Raw genomic sequence first — 20150 nt, 5'->3', positions numbered from 1 at the left:
ACCACATATACAGAAAATGGCCAGAAGTGGCGCTGTGGCTCAAGTGGCAGAGTGCTAGCCTTGAGCAAAAAGAAGCCAGGTACAGTGCTCAGGCCCTGAGTCCAAGCCCCAGGACTGGCCAAAAAAAAAAAAAAAAAACTATCAATGTGATAAAACACTAAATAAGGGGTGGGCGTGCGGGGAGGAGGAAGGATTGCTGGGGACTTAAAAGGAGGCCGAAGAGACCCAACAAGTACTCCTGAATTTGGAATAGCTGAGGAAAGTGGAATATAGATAGGCTGCACCAATGTCACACTTCTTGGGCACGAGACTCCATAGTGAGGTCGTGGAGAACATTGCCCGAGCACACAGCTCCCGCACAACTTTACAGGAGAGCCACGCCCTCTCTGCACAGGGTTTGCGCGTGCGCAGTCTTAGTTCCCCAGACTTATTTCGCGCGGCCCAAGCGCTAGATTGGGCCCACAAGGCGGAAGTCCACCGCCGCGGGTTCCGGTAGGCGCGACGGCGACCCGAGCGGCGGAATGGAGGAGGCGCCTCACGGTGAGCTGGCGCAGCGGGTGTGGGTGGCAGAGCTGAGGGGTAGCGAGCTGCTCTAACTGCGACTTCGTCTCCGCGCAGGTTGTCCCGGGGCCGATAGTGCCCAGGCGGGCCGCGGGGCCTCGTGTGAGGGATGCCCCAACCAGCGGCTGTGTGCTTCCGGAGCCGGCGCCGCCCCGGACCCGGGTGAGGAAGGGGTGAAGCCGCCACAGGAAGTGAAAGTCTCAGGCCCGGAAGAGGCGGGGTCCTGGGGGACGGGGGAGACCGGGCGGTAGTGAGAGGGCGGGACATGGAGGATGAATGACAGGTACTATGTGTAACAGAGGGGCGGGGCTTTAGGACGGGAAGGCGGGGAAAAGGATTGGAACGAGGGCGGGGCCTGGACCATAAATGAAAGGTACGGAATCCTAAGGGACATTAAAGAGGGGCGGGATCCCAAAACGGCGGGGAGTGAAAAAGGTTCTGCCGAGCTAGGGGGCAGGTGGAAGGCTTGAGTGACAGAAGCCCTCGCCGTGCGCTGTAGGCGAGTCAAGGCAGCGAGCCCAAAGCCTAAGTTTTGTCTCTATTACTAGCCAGAAAATTGAATCTCTTCTTCATTCAACAGAAATATGTGAATAACCTCCTAGACACAAGACAGTTATGGCAAGCAAAAGAATAAATAAATCACAGTGGCAAGAAGCACCAGGAAGGGGGTGGTGGTGCCTGGGAATGTGACTTAGCAGTAAAGTGCTTGCCTAGCATGCAGAAAGCCCTGGGTTCCATTCCTCATCACCACATAAACAGAAAAAGCCGGAAGTGGCGCTGTGGCTCAAGAGGTAGAGTGCTAGCCTTGAGCAAAAAGAAGCCCAAGGACTGGCAAAAAAAAAAAAAGTACCAGGAAGGACAAATCCCAGTGTGGGATTGACTTTGAGAACCTAAGGATTTTGAAAAAAGCAGGAAGGCAAGCTAGGTGTAGTGGGGCATACCTGTAATCCCAGCATTTTGGAGGCTGAGGCAGAAGAATTGGAAGTTACCAGCCACCCAGGCCTACTTAGGTATACCCTGCTTCAACAGCCAAAAATGACTTTTATGCAGGGCCTTGCACTCTTGCTTAGCTTTTCCATTTGTGGCTGGCTCTCTAACACTTGAGCCACACCTCTTCATCCAGCTTTTTGCTAGTTAATTGGAGATAAGAGATGAGAATTTATCTGCCTCAGCTGGCTTTGAAGGGAGATTCACAGATCTCAGCCTGCTGAATAGCTAGTATTACAGGAGCCAGGCACTCACTGGTGCCTGGGTTTTGGGAGAAGAATCCTGAAGGGATTCAGAGAGATTGGGTTTGATTCTTGGCCTTCAGCAAGGGTCTTAGCCTCTCTGAGCCTTCTGTTCCTCATCAAAAATAGTGAGAAAAATCATTATGATATTATTGGAAGGATTTGATATCGGATGGAAGGTTGAAAGCACAGGACATGAGAGCAGGTGACAGGTCCTTATGACAAGCCTATCAGGATTTCTCATCCTGAGCACCAGACAGTTTCTGGTGTTTGGGGCCTGACCATTCCGTGTTACAGGGACTGTCCAGTACACTGTAGATCATTTAGAGCACTCCTGGCTTCTGCCACTAGATGCCAGTAGCACCTCCTGCAGTGACACCCTATAAATGTCTCCGGATGTTGACAGTTGTCTTCTAGGGTGTTTTGCCCAGGTTGTGAACCTTTACCATCTGGAAGGTTCTATCCAGGAACTGAGAAGACAACAGGTGACATCTTCCTTTAGACAACCCTCATCCTCCTAGGTTTCTGTTCTAGTAGATCAAAAAAACCTAGAAACCAGCAGCTGAGAGTTCGTGTGTGATGCTAGCCTTGTTTCCTTCCTATACCTATTACTACAGCTGGCAGAGTGGCGCCTCACTCAGCATCCTTTGAAACAGCCCTGAGGATAGTGATGCTTCTTGCCTTCAGAGGAGTGACACTCAAAAGACTCAGGCAGGGACTTGATTATCTGAACGGCTTTCTTTGCAGCCATAGAGGAGATCAAGGAGAAAATGAAGACCGTGAAACACAAAGTCTTGGTGTTGTCTGGGAAAGGCGGCGTTGGGAAAAGCACTTTTAGTGCCCACCTCGCCCATGGACTCGCTGAAGATGAAAACACACAGGTGGGACGCAGGGAACCCTGGAGAGGCTCCTTGTGTTTGAGGCTCATGATGTCTTGTGGAGAAGGGATTCCTTACACTAAGTGCAACGGGCCTTTTTCACCATCCCTGCCCCTGTGGAGAACAAGAAACTGTGTGGTGCTCGGCTGAGCCATTTCACTGGGTTCTCTCCCCAGGAATGTAGATTGCAAGTGTCCATCTCTCCTTGCCTTCTGTAACTTCCTATGTTGTGCTCAGACTCTTAAATATTTTAGCCTGACTTGGTTATTGCCTATGTCAAAAATCTGCAAGCTGTATTCATTGGGCTAAATCAAATTCATCATCTCCTCCAAGCTAAGAACGGTGCTTACATTTCTAAGTGATTGCTCTTAAATTGTTACATAAGTACTCCATACTAGCCTTGATGTTGCCCATAAAGTGTTTCCTTTTTGGCTCTTCTGGAAAATGTTGGGCTCTGCTCAAGTGTACAATAGCAGGAATGCATGCAGCACCCATGACTACTCCCTGGGTGCTAACTGTATAGTGGAGATGTGGTGGGCGGGTGCCAGAGTCATGGCCAGGTTGGCCTACACCACTGCCCTGACCTCGGCTTTGTCATGTGTGAGATGGGGCTCAGGGTGTGAGGCAGATGTGTGCCCAGCTGATAGCAAGGGCTCCATGAATGACAATAGCCATCACTGCTACTCTACTCTGAGGAAAGCTAGGACCGTGATGGTTACTCCTGTGCATGGGGGGGAGGGTGTGCGTGCACGCATGCCCACAGGGCCTGTGCAGAACAAGTCCAATCTCCCTGTCCATTCATTGTTCTGTTAGGCAGCAATCTTGTGTGAGATGACACAGAGTCAGAGACCCAGAGTTAGCACCAGAACCCTAAGTAGGGTTTTGAGGTGCTGGGTAAAGGACAGCTTAAGGTTCTGACAGCCCCCAGTGTCTCACTCCCCACTTAAATGGAGAGGCTTCATCTTGTCATCAGCTCCTGTGAAGGAAGGAGCGGTGCCGGCAGCTGTAGGCCTGGGCTCCGTGGCCTAACTCAGGCAGGAGAGGGAGCAGTCACAGGTCCTGTTAAGCAACACAAGTAATGGGTCCAGGCCAGTGATCCGGGTGCAGAACTCACCAGAGGCCATTCCAGTCTCCAGAGGGAGAGCACGCTGTCTGTGGATGGTTCATTCCTCTGCTGTGGTGAGGGTGTGCTCTTCCTTGGAAGGAAACAGATGTAGTTGTTCCCAGAAGGAAGTGTGGGACTGAGTAAGGCATGCTGGGGTCACCATGACGGCCACACTTCCCCCAGGTATGAGGTACTGATGTGAGATGGCCCCTGGAGTTGGAGATAAACAGATGGAGAGAAGCCACGCCCACACCTGGGTCTGTAGTTCACCTGCCATCTTTGGCCTGGCCACAGAGGGCGCAAGAGGTCCACAGGAAGCTCAGACACCACAGCTCAGCCAGGCACTGGGGAAGGAGAATTAAAGAGGGAAGCCAGAAACCTGGGGCAAGTTACAAAGTTACCTTGGGTGCTTTGCTTTGATCTGAGACATCCCAGTTCTGGAGACGAATACTGACTGGTCCTGCCCTTCCCCAGGCTTCTTAAGGCCTCAGACCTTCCTCCAACCTGGACGGAGGGCTCTCCTGTCACAGTGCCTAAGCTACCAGTGAAGCATTCTTTTCTCCCTTAAGTTTCTCTTAAAATGGGACTTGGTCAGAGCTGAGCCAGGAGTTTGCTCTTGCCTCCCTTCAGACCCTGCAGGTCGGAGGAAGAGCTCTGGCATTGCAGACTTGAATTGATGCCCAGTTCTCCTTACCCATAGAACAGGTCACTAGGCCTCTGTGGGTCTGTTTCCTCATCTGGAAAACAGAGATGGTGATGCCCCTGCCCAGGCTGTAAACGGGCTGAAGCTGTGCGGTCACATGGCCTCACCCCTGCCATACGGTGACCCCAGGGAGCATGCCCACACTGGGCATGCTGAACCATGCCTCCGTGGCCTGGCAGGTCCAGGTTCTGTTGCTCCTCACAACCCACGTGCTCTGAGTTAGACCCAGCTTCCTACTGCCTTCTCCCTGCCTCCCTATTTGCTGTGGGTTTCATGAAGTGTTGTTGTGTGTGTGTGTGTGTGTGTGTGTGTGTGTGTGCGCGCGCGTGTGTTTGTTTGTTTGTTTGCCGGTCCTAGGCCTTAAACTCTGGGCCTGGGTACTGTCCCTAAGCTTTTTTTTGCTCAAGGCTAGCATTCTACCACTTGAGTCACAGTGTCACTTCAGGCTCTTTGCTGGTTAATTGGAGATAAGAATCTTATGGACTTTCCTGCCTAGGCTGGCTTTGAACTGCGATCCTCAGATCTCAGCCTCCTACAGATTACAGGCATAAGCCACTGGGACCAGGCAGGTTTGTTGTTGTTTTTTCATTATTATAGAGGTGATGTACAGAGGGGTTACAGTTACATATGTCAGGTAAAGTCAGGTAGATTTTTTTTTGGGGGGGGGACAATGTCACCCCTTCCCTCGCTTTCCCAGTTTTCCCCTGTGTTCTGTGAGTTTTGTAACCCCCGGCGTCATCCATTTCCAGGTTGCTCTTCTGGACATCGATATCTGTGGGCCCTCGATTCCCAAGATAATGGGGCTGGAAGGAGAACAGGTAAGGCTCCTTGTGTTAGAGGACTGAGGGCGAGCAGAACCTCGGCCCCATGTGTGCAGCGGCCATGTCCTGCAGCAGCAGCTGGGCCGGGGCAGGATGGATATGAAGCACTGCTTCCCCTGCCTTCTCGGGAAGGGAAACAGCAGTGAAATGCAGAAGTGAGAGGTGGAAATTCACCACAAACACTGGGCCGGGCTCTACCGTCTGTCTCCAGAAGCCAGGGAAACTTTCTGTGCTGTGGCCTCCCCTGGGGAACTGAGATTTGGGGGCTGGGGAGTGACGAAGGCAAGGACAGAGTCAGCAGTGGGTAGAGGCCGGTTCCCCCCACCCCACTTCCTAGGAAGCTGACCTTAGCAGTGTGTGGAAGGGGGCCTGAGGGGGGCTGAGGGGCCAGAGCCTGATACTGCTGTCCTCAGCCCAGGCAGGGTTGCTGGAGGCCAGTGTGGCCAGTGCTGGTGTCATGGAGGATGCTGGAGGGCAGTGAGGCCAGCCATTAACAAGTAAAGTAGGAGAGCCCAAACATCCCCCATCTCCTGCCCCAACTCACATGGGTGTGAACGACTAACACAATAGTTCCTAAGCATTTTTTAGTGGGAACGTTACATGTGCATGGTGGCATATGCCTGTAGTCCCAGCTTCTCCGGAGGCCCAGGCGGAAAGATGGTGTGAGCACAGGAGTTGGAAGCCAGCCTAGGCAACACAGCAAGATGCTGACAGAGAAGAAAAAGGAAAGGAAGTAATTCTGTCCAACTGGGTCATCACGTTTGTCCTTACACATTAGGACTTAGCAAACAACTATAAGTAAAAGTGAATAGGCTTTTTTTTTTTTTTGATTTTTTTTTTTTCGGCCAGTCCTGGGCCTTGGACTCAGGGCCTGAGCACTGTTCCTGGCTTCCTTTTTGCTCAAGGCTAGCACTCTGCCACTTGAGCCACAGCGCCACTTCTGGCCTTTTTCTGTATATGTGGTGCTGGGGAATCGAACCCAGGGCCTCATGTATACGAGGCAAGCTCTCTTGCCACTAGGCCATATCCCCAGCCCCGTGAATAGGCTTTTGTCTTTGTAAGTAAAGCTTCCAAATCAGTCATAAAGGACCATAGATCATATGATTCTATTTATGTGAAGTATGCAGAATAGGTAAATCTGTAGAGAACAGATTTAGGGTCACCTATGGTGGGGATGCAGGGAGGCTGGGGGCATGGTGTTTCCTTGGAGGCACAGAAATGTCCTGAAGTTGATTGCAATGTGGTGCACAGCTCTGTGAATGTACAGACGCTACTGCAGCATACGCTGTCCACATACAGATTGTGTGGTATGTGCCATGTGTCTCAGGAAAGCTGTTAAAAAGATAAGACTTCAAGAAAAAAAAAGACCTTGGTTTTCACTGCTTTATGGGGCTATAAAGGAGCATCATTTTCACCAGATGTGGTAGTGTATGCCTGTAATCTTAGTACTTGGGAGTCTAAGGCAGGGGAATCTTGAATTCAAGACTAGCCTGGGCTACTTAGCAAATCACGAAAGAATTAAAAGCGCAATTCCCAAGAGTGATGTGGACTCGGAAGTTGGTTCTGTGCTGGTTTCATAAACCAGAGGCCCCAGTGAGGGCAGCCGGGAACTGCCAAAGCTCAGACCACTCTCGGAGCAGGCCGGAGCCAGCTGTGCCCCTAGAGCAACTTCCTTCATTCCTGCAGCAGGAAAACAACAGAAATGCCACAGTCAGCCCTGTAACCCTCAACCAGTTTCTGTGGCTCTTTTAAGTACCCCCAAAGACTCAACAGTCATACTCGAACTTGAGAAGTCTTGCTTCCCTACTAGAGCAGGCCCCAGTAAGGCTTTGACAGCGCTCTGGAGGGAGGGGTGATGTGTGCACCCATGTGTGATGTGTGCACGAGTGGAGGCCAGCTGTGTCTCATGCAGATGCCATGCTGTGTTCACACAGGTTCACCAGAGTGGCTCAGGCTGGTCTCCTGTGGTGAGTTCCCCCTCCCTGCCTGACTGTGATGTAAGTGACGCAAGTAAGTGACGTCATGCCGCCCGGCGGCATGCCGACAGTGTTTGTCTACACCTACCTGTTAGTCAGACCTCAGATTGTTTGAGGTACTTTTGGGCTCGGGGGCGACAGTTAAAACCAAGATCGTCAAACTTTGTCTGTAAAGGAGTCCAGACAGTAAATGTGTTTAGCTCATAAATCTATATTCTTTGCTTGAAAATAGTAACATGACTAAATAAATGTCAGTTGTGTTCCAATAAAACTTGAAGAACTCGCTGGACGTGGTGACTCACACCTCTGATCCCAGGCACTTGGCAGGAGGAGGGTGCAGAGATTGGGAGGATTATAGTTCAAGGCCAACCCAGGAAAAAATGAGCACCCAATCTCAATCAATCAGCTGGGTGTGGTGGTGTGTGCCTGTGATCCCAGCTCTATGAGAGGCATAAATAGGAAGACTGCAGTCTGAGGCTGCCCTGGGCTCAAACGGTGAGGCCTTAAATGGAAAAGAACAAAAGCAAAAAGCTGGGGGCAGGGCTCAAGTGGAGGACTGCCCAGCTAGCAAGCACCAGGCCTTCAGTTGAAACCCCAGGACCACCAGGAAACAAAAAGGAAGAGGGTGGTAGCCCAGGGCTTTCACTTCTGGCCTTGCCAAGCAGTTAAGGAGATGATGTGACAGTGCCGTGGGACAGGTGACAGTCCCCAAATGGTTTTGTCAGCCAGGCCCCAGAGGAGGCGAGGGAGCAGCCCGTGTGTGGCTCTGGGTGACGTGAGTCTTGCTGTGCCCTGCAGTACGTGGATGACAACCTGGGGGTGATGTCCGTGGGCTTCCTGCTCAGCAGCCCCGACGACGCCGTCATCTGGAGGGGACCCAAGAAAAGCGGTTTGTCACCTGCTGGCCTCTCCTGTCAGGGTGTCACTTGTGGTGCTCTGTGCCCTTCTCATTGCTCTTGTTATCTCGGGGGGGGGTTGGGGGGAGCAGGGCAGAACTCCTGTGTCACCCATCAGTTCTGCACATCTGCTTGCCTCTGTCTTCCCGGTTGAACAGAGACTCGAGGCACACCGTTGCCTTTATGTAATGTTTAATTTCTATTGTGTGTTGTCTCCAAGCCCCGGAGTTATTTGGAGTGGGTTTTCTGGTGGCTCGATTGTGTTGGGGAGAGCCAGTGGGCAGGCTGGGCAGAGATGGGGAGTCTTATCAGTGCTGCTGTGGGCCAGCGCCCGCCCCAGCCGCACATCACTGACCGCTGGGCCAGATGTGCTCCGGATGCCTTGTGTCTGGGAAGCCCAGGCACCTGTGCTTGCCACAGCAGCCTCCGTTCCCTTCCAGGAATGATCAAGCAGTTCCTGCGTGACGTGGACTGGGGAGATGTGGACTACCTCGTTGTGGATACCCCTCCCGGTACTTCGGACGAGCACCTCTCGGTGGTCCAGTATCTGGCCGCAGCACACATTGACGGGGCAGTGGTCCTCACCACCCCCCAGGTGAGCGACGCCAGGGTGGCTCCCTGTGAGACCGCAGCGACAGCGCCACCGGCTGCCTCCCCATCTCCCTCCCACTCCCTGTTCACCATCTGCTTGGCCTTGGCAGGAGGTGTCTCTCCAGGACGTCCGGAAGGAGATTAGCTTCTGCCGCAAGGTGAAGCTGCCTATCATTGGCGTGGTGGAGAACATGAGCAGCTTCATCTGCCCCAAGTGCAAGGTGAGGGTGGGCGCAGGGGCCACAGCGACCCAGCTTCCCCGGCCCCATCCCAGCTGTTCACTGAAGCAGAGTGCTGGCACGGCAGGGTCGGGGACCAGCCGTGGGCTGCCTTCTCAACAATTTCCTCCCCTCCCGCCATCCTCACAGAAAGAGTCACAGGTGTTCCCTCCCACCACTGGAGGTGCGGAGGCCATGTGTCAGGACCTGGGTGTCCCTCTGCTCGGCAGGGTGCCTCTGGACCCGCACATAGGTGGGTGAGTCTGCATGCAGTACAGCGGGGGTGGGGGGGCTTCCTGTCCACCCAGCCCCACTGGCATGGCATGGGGAGGGCACAGAGGGACAGTGGGCAGCAGAGCCATTCCCACGGAGCTCACGTTCCAGCCACAACCCTGAGAGGTTGCCTATGTGACTGATGCCTTAGCAACAGGGAAACTGAGGCAGACACATCCTAATCAGGCAATCTCCATGAGGGGCCACTGGAGCTGGTCTAGAACAAAGGAAACTCGCTGGGACACTGGAAGGGCACTAGGAAAGGAAGACACCCAGGACAGGGGCCAGGAGACTTAGAGGGGCAGACATGTGAGAGGACCTGAGGGACCCGATGCCATACTGGAATACAGCGGGCATTCTTAGCCTGTGGCAGCACCATGACTGCTGTGCGGGCCTGAGGAAAGCTGGGCACAGCCACCCGGGCATCCTCAGCCGCTCCTTTTCCCTGTGTCCCTGGGTTCAAACCTGGTCCCAGGGATGCCCGTGTGTGGCCTGGAGCAGAGCCCTGACCCCAAGGCTGGGAAGGACCCGCAGGCTGACCTAGCTGCCCAGCTAGGCCCAGCTGGACACCAAAGGACCTGCATGTGCACATGCCACATTGTCCCCGGTTCTGGACAGATGGCTGCCAGCACACCAGGACGCTTGGGACTTGGTTTTCTGCTGTTTTCCTCTTGTATTCCATGAGTACTATTATCCTTTTACTTAAAGAGCTAGTCTTGTTTTGTTCTCCTGTGCTGGGTTGGTAGATCTCTTACCATGTGGACCTCCATTACGTCCCCATCCCAAGTTACAAGTCAGTTCCAGGGCCCTGAAGCCCGCCTCGGCCACTCCCCGCCCAGCTTAGTTGCAGAAATGGTAGCTAGGGGCCCTGCATGGAGGGGACATGGCCACGGTCCTGGCAATGCCAGCTCTGGTCCAGCTTTGGTCTCCCTGAACAGGGAGGGCTCAGGTACTACCCTAAAAAGGGGCCTAGGGCCCAGTGAACTGCAAAGATCTCACTGCTTGTATCTGTCTCTTTCAGGTAAGAGCTGTGACAAAGGCCAGTCTTTTTTTGTTGAAGCACCAGATTCACCGGCCACATTAGCCTACAGAAATATAATTCAAAGTAAGTGTTTGAGTCTCCAGATGGCAGACCCCTTCTGGCCGGGTTGTATAAAGGGGAAAGTGGGCTGGGTGAGCGGGCCGTTTTCCATTTACAGTCAGAATGGCTGCCACGGGCCTCAGGTGTGCACAGCAGGCGAGACATATCCCTGTTCACCCGCGCTGTGAACAAGTTCATAGCTTTACAGAGGGTGAAGTTTATGAAAGTCCTTCTCAGTGAGGCCATTAAACAGAGATGACAAAACCCCAGGCCTTGGTGAGCCAAAGCGAGGCCACGAGCAGGCCAGACCCAGCCGACAGCCCCCACCAAGACCTCAGATTTCAGGCAGAAGTGACCGTGCACTCTCGCATCTTGCCTGATTTCTAGGAATCCAGGAGTTCTGTGCTTCCCACCAGCCACACAAAGAGAACCTCATCAGCTCCTGAAACTTGGGGTGCAGCTGAGGACCAGCCATTTCCAGTCACAGGCCCCAGCAGCATCGGTCAGGCCTGGCCGTGTGAGGATGGGCAGGCACACAGGACCCCATGCCGGTTTAAGTCACTCAGAGCCCCTTCAGTCCCCTTCTGCCCACACTCTTTACACACACATTATTGTAAAATAAAACACCTCTTCTAGCCTGGCCCATGTGGCCTGCTTCCCGGAAATCCCAGGACAGGGCCACGGCTGCTCTGTGGAAGCCCAATGGGGGCCCCTTCCTAGGATGCCTGCCTCTGAGGATGCGCAGCCTGGGAGGGAAGCAGGGGGTGAGGGTGTGGCTTTGACAGCTGTCCCCTTCTCACCATCCAGTGGAGCTCAGTCAAGCAGAGGCAGAGCTTCACGCTAGGGGTTTGCTCTGGGGTCAGCGCACATGGTCAGCTGGGGGCCCATCAGAAATCCCTCAAGGAGCCCCTGAGTCACCATATGACGGAAGTCTGTGTGTGATATGTACCACAGACCAGTCATTCCCAGGCCTTCCTGAGAGAGATGTGAACACAGGATGAGGCACAGGAATGGAGTGCAGTGGAGGGGAGAGTCCCCTTCCCTCCTCTCCACTCCTCTCTTCCCTGCCTCCCCTCCCTTCACGCCTGCACATGTGAGGACAGTGGGGGCCCAGAGCTCAGAGCTCCCAGACAGCCCAGGCACTGTGGCTCTGACCTGGCTGTGCCCAGCAGGGCAGGTGCTCCCAGGTCCGGGGCTGATGCACTCTCACCTAACGCTGGTGGATCTCCAGCCCGAGCCCCGGTTTCTGCAAGTCCCCCAGAGAGGCCTGCGAGGGAAGAGTCAGCGTGGTTCCGAGTCCTGGCAGGGAGGGGGCTGACCCACAGGGCCACGGACCTGCTGGCTGCAGGCCTCACCACTCAGCAACCTCGTTCCAGTCGAGGTTCAAGCCACTGTGACAGACTTACCTGCCCCTCGCTTCTAAGAAGCATCTGGCAACTTCCAAACCAAAGCAACCCGTGATTCCTCTTAAGACCAAAGGGGAGCAACAGAAGGACAGACACTGGTGGTCGGGCAGTCCCTCGAGACCATGGGTTCAGAAGAGTGGGCACCCACTGCTGAGGAGGGCGATGGGAGCTAGCGCGTAGGGCACCATCCCAGTGTGGGAGATGATGGCTCTGGAGGCGATGGTGGGGCTGGCTGCACAGCCTCAGGGTTGAAATGGCCAATTTTCTGTATAATCTACTTTATTTCCTATCAGCCTGGCTGGTAGGGCAAGGAGTGATTCCCCGTGGGCCTTCACTCAGTGTGGGACTGTCACGCACTGTCTGGAACACTGTCTGGGACAGAAAGCTGGCCGCCACCTTGCTGAGGTCACTGTCGCCTCCCATCTTACAAAGGATATAGCCGTAGAGGTTGGCAGCTTGCAGTGAGATCCCGGCGACCACGAGGGCCTGTGTGCGGAGAGCAAAGCCAGCTGCTCAGAGCGAGGGCTGAGGGGAAGAGCACCCTTCCCCCTCACCCCCCATCCCCCCTCAGCCACGGGTTTGAAGGCATGGGGCTTCAAGGTCAAAGCAATGCCGTCCTTACCAGCCACTTCAGCTTTAGGGAAAACAAGGTGGTGAAGAAAAATACCATCCAGATGAGTGGGCAGATGATGAGGCCCAGCCAGAAGATCCGTGCCTCGGCCTCCGTGGTTGCCATGTGCTGAGGAGAGACCTGCGGGGACGGGGAACCGCTCTCATGGCTTTAGCAGGTGGACATGAGTTTCACAGAGCACCCACATTAGTGGGATCTGTGTAGGGGGGCAAGGGATCCAGATACACACAACGCCCCAGGAGCAGGGCCAGCCACACACCAGATACATGCAACCACACAAGTGCCAGGCCAGCCACACACCAGATACACACAACACCCTGGGAGCCAGGACAGCCATGCAACCAGATGCATGCAACCACACGAGAGCCAGGCCAGCCACACACGTGTCTTCCCACATCCCACTTTGCCACCTTTGACTTGAAGCATACCTTTCTGGCTTCAAATACCCAGTGACTCCTCCCATCTTCGTCTATCTGGTTCCACCACCGCAGGCCCACCAGAAGTCTCCCAGTGATGTTCTGAGGCAGATGACAGAAGGACCGTGAGGAAGCCACTGGCCACAGCCTGAGCTGATGAATGGGACAGGAGCAGGAAGGAGACGGACATCCATCCGTGCAGGCTTTTCTAATCAGTGACAGACTCATGGAAACTCATGCCTATAATACTAGCTGCTTAGGAAGCAGGGGTCAGGAGGATCTTGGTTTGAGGTCAGCCTGAGCCAAACGTTGAGACACCCCAAGGAAACGTGGGGTGTGGAGCATACACCTGTCATCCTGGCTTCACAGGAAACATGAATAAGAGGATCACGGTTCATGCCTGCCGGCGGAAGCTACACCCTATTGGAAACATAAACTAAAGCATAAAGGGCTGTGGGTATGGCTCAGCCAGAGAGACTGCCTGCCTAGCACAGGCTCTGAATTCAAACACCAGTACTGGGAAAAGAAAATGACGACAGATTCCCCCAAATCATGTATGCAACATACTTATTTATTGTTAGCATATAAAAATATAAGAACCCAACATCATGGGGCCGCGTCCTCATGGTGCCTATTTCAAACCATGACCATGGATGCCCAGAGCCATTTATTCAGCACTGCACAATATATTCCACTGTCCTGTTCAGTGACATGGCCCAGCGTCCGTTCAGCCCAAAGTCCCCCGGGGACCCGCTCCCACCCCCCCAGGGAGCATGGGGAGTGGAGCCTGAGGTCCCGAGGAGGCGGTGGCCGGGAAGCAGGCCTTACCTTCACCGACCAGAAGTCAAAGGCCAGGAGAAGCAACACGGTGACAAAGCAGCCCACGAAACTGCTGTTGAACCAGTCACAGCCCACATAGGTGACGATGGCACTCACTCGGAAGAACAGGTGGAAGAAGGTGGCCAGGGGGTGCCTAGGGGACATCCCAGAGGGGCCTAGTCAGAGCCAAGAGGAAGGCCAAGCCCAGCACTGGGGCTCCTGACTATAATCCCAGCTACTCGGGAGGCTGAGATCTGAGGATCATAGTTCAAAGCCAGCCCAGGCAGGAAAGTCTGTCAGACTTTTATCTCCAATTAACTACCAGAAAACTGAAGTGGCGCTGTGGTAGAGGCCCAGCCTTGGGTGAAAAAGCTAAGAGATAGCACCCAAGCACTGAGTTCAAGCCCTAGTACCAGTATACATGCACGCACACAAACTCACATGCACAGGCACATACATTCAAAGTTCCTCTACTTGCTTCATCACTTTGAAAACTGCTCTGGATTTGTTGTTATGTTCTTTTTTGGCTTTTTTGATTGGCTGATGGGTTTTTAGAAACAACCTCACTAGGTAGCAAAGTCTAGTCTCACATGCTCAGTCTTCCCGAGAGGGCAGCTAGGACCATTTCAAAATGTTGGGCAAGTGAGGCTGGTAAGATCTACCGACCCAGGTCTAACAATGGCAGCGTTGAGTTCATGGTTCTCTGTGCTTTCATGTACATTTGAATGAAAGGATAGAGAAAGAAGCCATCAGAATTGAACCTTGTTCTTGCCTTGGGATAAGATGCCTTTCAGAGTGAACCCAGCCTCCCACCTCACCCCCCCCCCCCACTCCCAAGTTATAGCCTGGTGCCTGGGTGGCCCACACATGGTTTAAAAAAAGAAAGAAAAAATTTACATTTAAAAATCCCCAATTGAGTAATTGGTCATTGCAGCTGGGTGAAAATTCCAGAACAGGTCCTTTCTTCTGGGCTAACCAGTTCCTCTTAAAAAAAAGTGAAGGCACAAATGCCAACTCCCACACCTGGCTGGCGTGGTACAGGAAAATCCTGGAGCCTGGATCCACCTTGCGGGGATTAGAGCCCAGAGCCAGGCAAAACCTGCTTGGGCCTCAGGCTGCTCCTCTGTGGAACAGGAGCACAGATCTGCCTGGGACTCCAGAGGCTCCTGCAAGGCCGGGCGCGCGGGCAGCGGGAGCAGAGGTGTCCTCAGCCTGGCCAGCCCCTGACTGACTGTTTTTGAGAACAGAAGGAAACTTGAGCATGTACTCCATTTGCATGTCCTTTGTGAGGTGATGTTTTTCTCACTGATTAAAAACATAGGCAGTGCTATTTATTTCTCCATCCCAGACACCCACAGACACTCGGGTGGCGCCTGTTCACCTCATAAATAAAGGTACCGGGAGGAAGGGGAAACCCAAGTGTCAGGAGGTAGGAGGAAGCAGAGGCTGCTTGTACCCCTCAGCCCTAGGCCCAGGCTCCAGCTCTGCCTGTCCCCTGGGATCTGCACCCCACCGAAAGCCCCAGGAGACCGCAGGCGCGCACGCACACACACACACACACTCCACGGTCAAGGCTGGCTCACTTCCAGGAATGATGCAGGAAGGAACTTACAAAACCCAAACTCAAAACAGGTGAGCCAGGTCACACCTGTTATCCTAGCTACTCAGGAGGCTGAGACCTGAGGATTGCAATTCAAAGCCCTCCTGGGAAAGGACCATCGGTGAGGCTCTTATCTCTAACTAACCACTAGCAAAGCTGCAAATGGAGCTGTGGCTCAAGTGGCAGAGTGCCAGCCTTGAGTGAAAAGACTCAGGGACACTATCCAGGCCCTGAGTTCAAACCCCAGTATTGACACCAAAAGGGGGAAAAAAACAAACATATAGGGCTGGGGATATAGCCTAGTGGCAAGAGTGCCTGCCTCAGATACACGAGGCCCTAGGTTCGATTCCCCAGCACCACATATACAGAAAACGGCCAGAAGCGGTGCTGTGGCTCAAGTGGCAGAGTGCTAGCCTTGAGCGGGAAGAAGCCAGGGACAGTGCTCAGGCCCTGAGTCCAAGGCCCAGGACTGGCCAAAAAAAAACCAAACAAACATATAAGCCCTTCAGAACTTGTGGGGGGGGGGGGGAACACACCAGCCCAAGGCTAGATTGATTCCCCCTTTCTCAACCACACTGGAGTTCATTCCCTTGACTCTGGGTCCCTGCTTCTGATGTCAGTGCTGGCTCTGTCACCCCCTGCCCCACATGCATAACCTGGGCCTCCAGGCTGTAGAGAGGACGCCAGCTGAGCACTCAAACTTGTCACTCAAAAGTCAAGACAAACAGGGATCGTGGGTGGAAGTAAATAGCAGGGCAGACTTCCCTGTGGCTGCTGCATCTTCCCCTGTCGTTTCTGTTTATTTCTTTCTGAAGAGATATCCCACACCAGAATGGCAGCGGGGCCGCAGTGCTGGCACGCTGCATGGCACAGACCAGTTCATCTACTTTCTGATACTAACAGGCCACTCAGCCAGAACACCAAAGACAGGCTTTCCAAAGACAGGCTGCACAGCAGAATGGAGTTCACAGTGCCATGATCCAAACTTCCATGAATCAGCCCAATGTCCCCCAGCAGGGGAATGGCTGAGCCCTCTCAAGGTCTACCAACGGACATTGCTCAGTGCCCTAAGTCACCTGGGGGTGATTCAGAGCCCACAGTAGGGAGGGTTCATAGGTTCTAGGCAAAGACAATGGCTTTTATTTTCCCGGTGTTACTAGGGATTTAACTCAGGACTTCTCCCTTGCAATTTCTCTCCCACAAAAGCCATGTTCCCATGCTTTTGTTTTTGGGTGTGTGTTGGTGCTTGATTTCTTGAGTTACTTTTAGCCCCAGCCCCTGCTCCTCTTCCCTCCACCTTCTGAATCGCTGGGATTACAGGTATGTACCACTGTGCCCGGCTTGCCTTCCCAGTCCATTCTCACTTTTCTTGCCACTATAATAAACACCAAAGAGAAACAACTTAAAACAGGAAAGATTTAGTCTGGCTCCTGCTTTCAAAGGCTTTGGTCTATTGTTCTCTTGTTCCATAGCTGTGGGTTTGTGATCTGGCTGAACACAACAGCAGCGATGGAGGAGGGCTGCTCACCTCATGGCAGAAGAGGTGGGAGAGGAGAGGGGGAGGGGGGGAAGAGAGTGGAGAGGATCCTGTCTGTCTTCGCATTCTTATTTTGTTGTTGTTTGCTTGCTTGTTTGACACGGGGTCCGAAGACGTAGCCCAGGCTGGTCTTGAATTAGACATTCTTCCAGTGCTGGCTACGTTGGCCTTTACTAAGGAAATGTCCCCAGGACCCTTTGCCACCAACATGGCTCAGCCTTGATCTATACACCCTCCCCCAAAAAAGGGTGATCTGGTGCCCAATCTCAGTTGAACCCTGGAATGAATAAATGAATGCATGAACAAAATACTTCAGTCCTTCACAGTCCCACAGGAAGCCCCCAGGGATCTAATGGACCTCCCAGCTTCATCTTGATTGTGAGCAGATGTTGCCCTTGTGCGACTTGATGCTCTTCCCCATTGCTTGTGCAATCTTCATGTGTGAACTGGACCCAGGAAGAAGGAAACTGAGCCGTCCAGGAAAGAATGAGTTAATTTCACAATCGGTAATGTAAGCCCTGATCAAAGAGAACTGAAATTCGTCCAGTTCCCCCATTCTGTTCCTTTCCCTGGTAATCAGACCTTCCTTAAAATCAAATAATTCCTTCTTGGTGGGACCTGCTTACGTGTCATATTTCTATGTTTTTGTTTTTTTCAAAATAGATTTGAGAGAGCTAGGAATAGAGTGACTTGGTCCCCAAAGGCACAGGGGACTGGGCTCCTCAGCCACTAGTAAATTCACCTTCTCCATTCACAGTAAAGACCCCCCCCCCCCCATTCTGATTCTCAGTATGGTTGAAGCATGCTGTGTGTGCATGCATGTGTGTGTATGTGTGTGTGTGTGTGTGTGTGTGTGTGTGCAACAATGAGATGCACCAACCTCCCTAGAACAACCAGCTGGGCCATCACTGGCCCTCTCACCTTCTCTCTCTCCTTCCAGCTTCACACAGAAATGAGAGTCATTCCATTGAAAGACCAATGTAACGTGTCACATTCTAACCCAAATCCCCGACAGAGTGATCCAAGTCAGGGTGCTTTCTCCCCAGGGATGCTGTCACCCCTTGGGGACAGTACCCATGTGTAGAGGATATTTTGGATCATGCACTTGGTCACCATGAATGAAAGATTAGCACCAAGAGTGTCTGGAAATCACCTCCCCCACCCCATGACTCAAGGTGACCTTGGCCCTGGGCTCTCAGTTCCCACCTCTCCCCTGTAGCCAAACACAGGCCAGCGGCAATGGAAAGAGTTGCGTGGGTCCAGGCTCTGGCCCACTTCTGTCTTCCCAGTGACACGGGAATGCTCAAGTAGGAGGATTCTAGCCCAGGCACAAAGGAGGATTGCATCTCAACCAACACAAAAGAGGGCTGGAGGCACGGTTCAAGTGGCAAAGCACCTGCCCAGCAAACATGAAGCCTGGAGTTCAAGCCCAGTACTAGCTGGGCATGGATGACCAGATCAATAGAACAAAGCAAAACAGTCACACAATGAAATATTACTTTGCCTTGAAAGGGAAGAAACTTCAGGTGCATGGCACAACACAAACCTTAACACGATGCTAAGTCAAATAAGCCAGTCACAAAAGGGTCACTCCAGAGTTGGGTGCTGGTGCTCACACCTATCATTCTAGCAACTCAGGAGGCTGAGCTCTGAGAAATGCAGCTCAAAGCCAGCCTGGACAGACAAGCCAATGAGACCAATTAGCAAAGAGCTAGAAGTAGACGTGTTGCCCAAGTGGCAGAGTGCCATCTGTGAGTGAAAAAAGCTCAGAGAGTGTGAGATCCTGAGTTCAAGCCCCAGTACTGGCACAAATAGGATTCCACTTTCCTGGAGTGAGTGGTCAAGTACTTAGTGACAGGAAGTAGAATGGTGGTTACCGGGCCCAGGCGGGGAAAGGAGAGTTGTTTAAAGGGTGTAAGGTTTCAGTTTTATTGTTTGGGGTAGTTTTTAAACTGTATTTTCTTTTTCTTTTCTTTTTTGGTACCTGGTATGTTGCACTTCATAGGCAAGTGCTTTGCCAGTGAGTGACATCCTCGCTTGCCCAAGGGTTTCAGTTTTACAAAATGAAAAAATTCTATCTTACAACAATGCAAATACATGGAACACTACTGACCTTTATGGCTAAAAATCATTAAGATAGTACATTTGATCTCTTTTTTTCTTTTTTGGCAGTTTAGGGAATTGAATTCAGGCTCTTGCCAGACAAGTATTCTCCCCCTTGAGCCATGCCCCCAGTTCTTTTTATGCTCTTTGTTTATTTCTCAGCTAACAGTCTCATCAAGCTGGCGTGTGTGTGTATGTGTATGTGTGTGTGTGTATTCCCTCAATGGGCTTCTTATAATTTCTTTCACTTTTGTTTTGACTTTCTAAAGAACTGTTCACACACACACACACACACACACACACACACAGCATGGCTAAGTTCTTTGCCTGCCTAGCAAAGGAAAAGGAACACCTGCTCTGCTGGTCCCCAAGGAGCCCCCCCCCCCAGCTACCACCCAGCACCTTTGTCACCTGGCAGTGGGTACAGGAAGACAGGCACATCTCTGTCCCCAGTGCCCAGTAAGTGCATGGCAATGTCAGGCTGGTTCAAACAGCTCAATGTACAAGGCAAGGTCACCTGATTAAAGTCACCACAGGACCCCAGATACATCCCATAATCTCACCTTCCTTCAATATCACCATGCCAACAAGCAATCTGCAGTACTAGGGCTTGAACCCAAGACATGGCACTTGCTGGGGAGGTGCGGGAGTTATTCCCTTACCCTTTTGCTTAGACAGTGTCTTGCTTTTTTGCCTGGGCCACCCTGGCCCTCCATGTTCTTCTTTAATGCTTCCTACTACCTCTGGGATGACAGGTAGTGCCACCATGCCCAGCTTTTCATATTGATGGAGTCATGTAAACTTTTCTCCAGACTGGACCTGTGATTTTCCTGATCTCTGCTGCCTCAGTAGCTCAGATTCCAGATGTGAGCCACTGCATAATGCTCAAAACTCACAATCTTGCTTCTAAGCCCTTGCATTCAATGGCCACCCTTGCTAGCCCAGCCAAATCCTCCCCAACCTTCAGTCCCAGGCTCAGCTGCCACCCTTCCTCCAACCAGGATAAGGACTAAGCAACTGCATCCCTCAGCACTTCAGACCCAGAGTTGTCAAGGCCTGGGTGTGTACACACTCTTCTCCATTGTTTTCATCGAGGAGCAGTGAGGAGGGAGTAGGTGTCCCAAAGGGCACTGGGAAATGTCTGAGGACTTCCTTGACTACAGGTATCTGCTGAGCAGAGGCCAAGGCTGTTGCTAAGCTTCCTGAAATGCACATGTGTGGCGATGAAGCCAAGGCAACTCCACAGGGCAGGGATCTCACCCTGTGTGCGGGGCATGGCCCTGTGGCTGGGGGCTGGTATACAGGA

At 52.7% G+C, this 20150-nt stretch overlaps 2 protein-coding genes across 5 annotated transcripts in view; one reads left to right on the top strand and one right to left on the bottom strand.

The window, feature by feature from the left end:
- The first annotated feature begins 454 nt into the window (after positions 1–454).
- On the top strand, positions 455–10965 carry Nubp1 (NUBP iron-sulfur cluster assembly factor 1, cytosolic). Its single transcript, XM_048331772.1, has 11 exons — positions 455–540; positions 619–723; positions 2538–2671; positions 5226–5294; positions 7232–7264; positions 8072–8162; positions 8610–8764; positions 8871–8981; positions 9129–9231; positions 10273–10356; positions 10720–10965. Exons 1-11 carry the CDS (start codon positions 522–524, stop codon positions 10776–10778), a joined length of 963 nt encoding a protein of 320 aa, XP_048187729.1. The 5' UTR covers positions 455–521; the 3' UTR covers positions 10779–10965.
- The window catches only part of Tvp23a (trans-golgi network vesicle protein 23 homolog A), a 55086-nt gene continuing 45876 nt past the window's right edge, over positions 10941–20150 (bottom strand). The window contains exons 3-8 of one of the 4 annotated variants that reach the window (XM_048331774.1): positions 13614–13758; positions 12798–12887; positions 12361–12489; positions 12053–12224; positions 11543–11602; positions 10941–11303 (exon numbers count right to left, since the gene is read on the bottom strand). In XM_048331774.1, coding sequence (XP_048187731.1) covers positions 11173–11303; positions 11543–11602; positions 12053–12224; positions 12361–12489; positions 12798–12887; positions 13614–13758 — 727 coding nt within the window. In that variant the 3' untranslated portion in view covers positions 10941–11172. Of the gene's footprint in view, positions 11308–11487; positions 11603–12052; positions 12225–12360; positions 12490–12797; positions 12888–13613; positions 13759–20150 lie in introns of all 4 variants that reach the window. The other 3 variants (XM_048331773.1, XM_048331775.1, XM_048331776.1) reach the window with 3 other exon arrangements.

This window comes from Perognathus longimembris, chromosome 23 (genome assembly GCF_023159225.1).
Source record: "Perognathus longimembris pacificus isolate PPM17 chromosome 23, ASM2315922v1, whole genome shotgun sequence".
Classification (NCBI taxonomy): domain Eukaryota; kingdom Metazoa; phylum Chordata; class Mammalia; order Rodentia; family Heteromyidae; genus Perognathus; species Perognathus longimembris.
This window is presented reverse-complemented; position numbering and strand designations above follow the sequence as displayed.

What these genes read in the sequence shown, in the direction of transcription:
- Nubp1 (XM_048331772.1), top strand. An exon ending in TCATCTGCCCCAAGTGCAAG is followed by an intron (nt 8,982 to 9,128) that starts GTGAGGGTGGGC and finishes CCATCCTCACAG; the next exon opens with AAAGAGTCACAGGTGTTCCC. An exon ending in CTACAGAAATATAATTCAAA is followed by an intron (nt 10,357 to 10,719) that starts GTAAGTGTTTGA and finishes CCTGATTTCTAG; the next exon opens with GAATCCAGGAGTTCTGTGCT.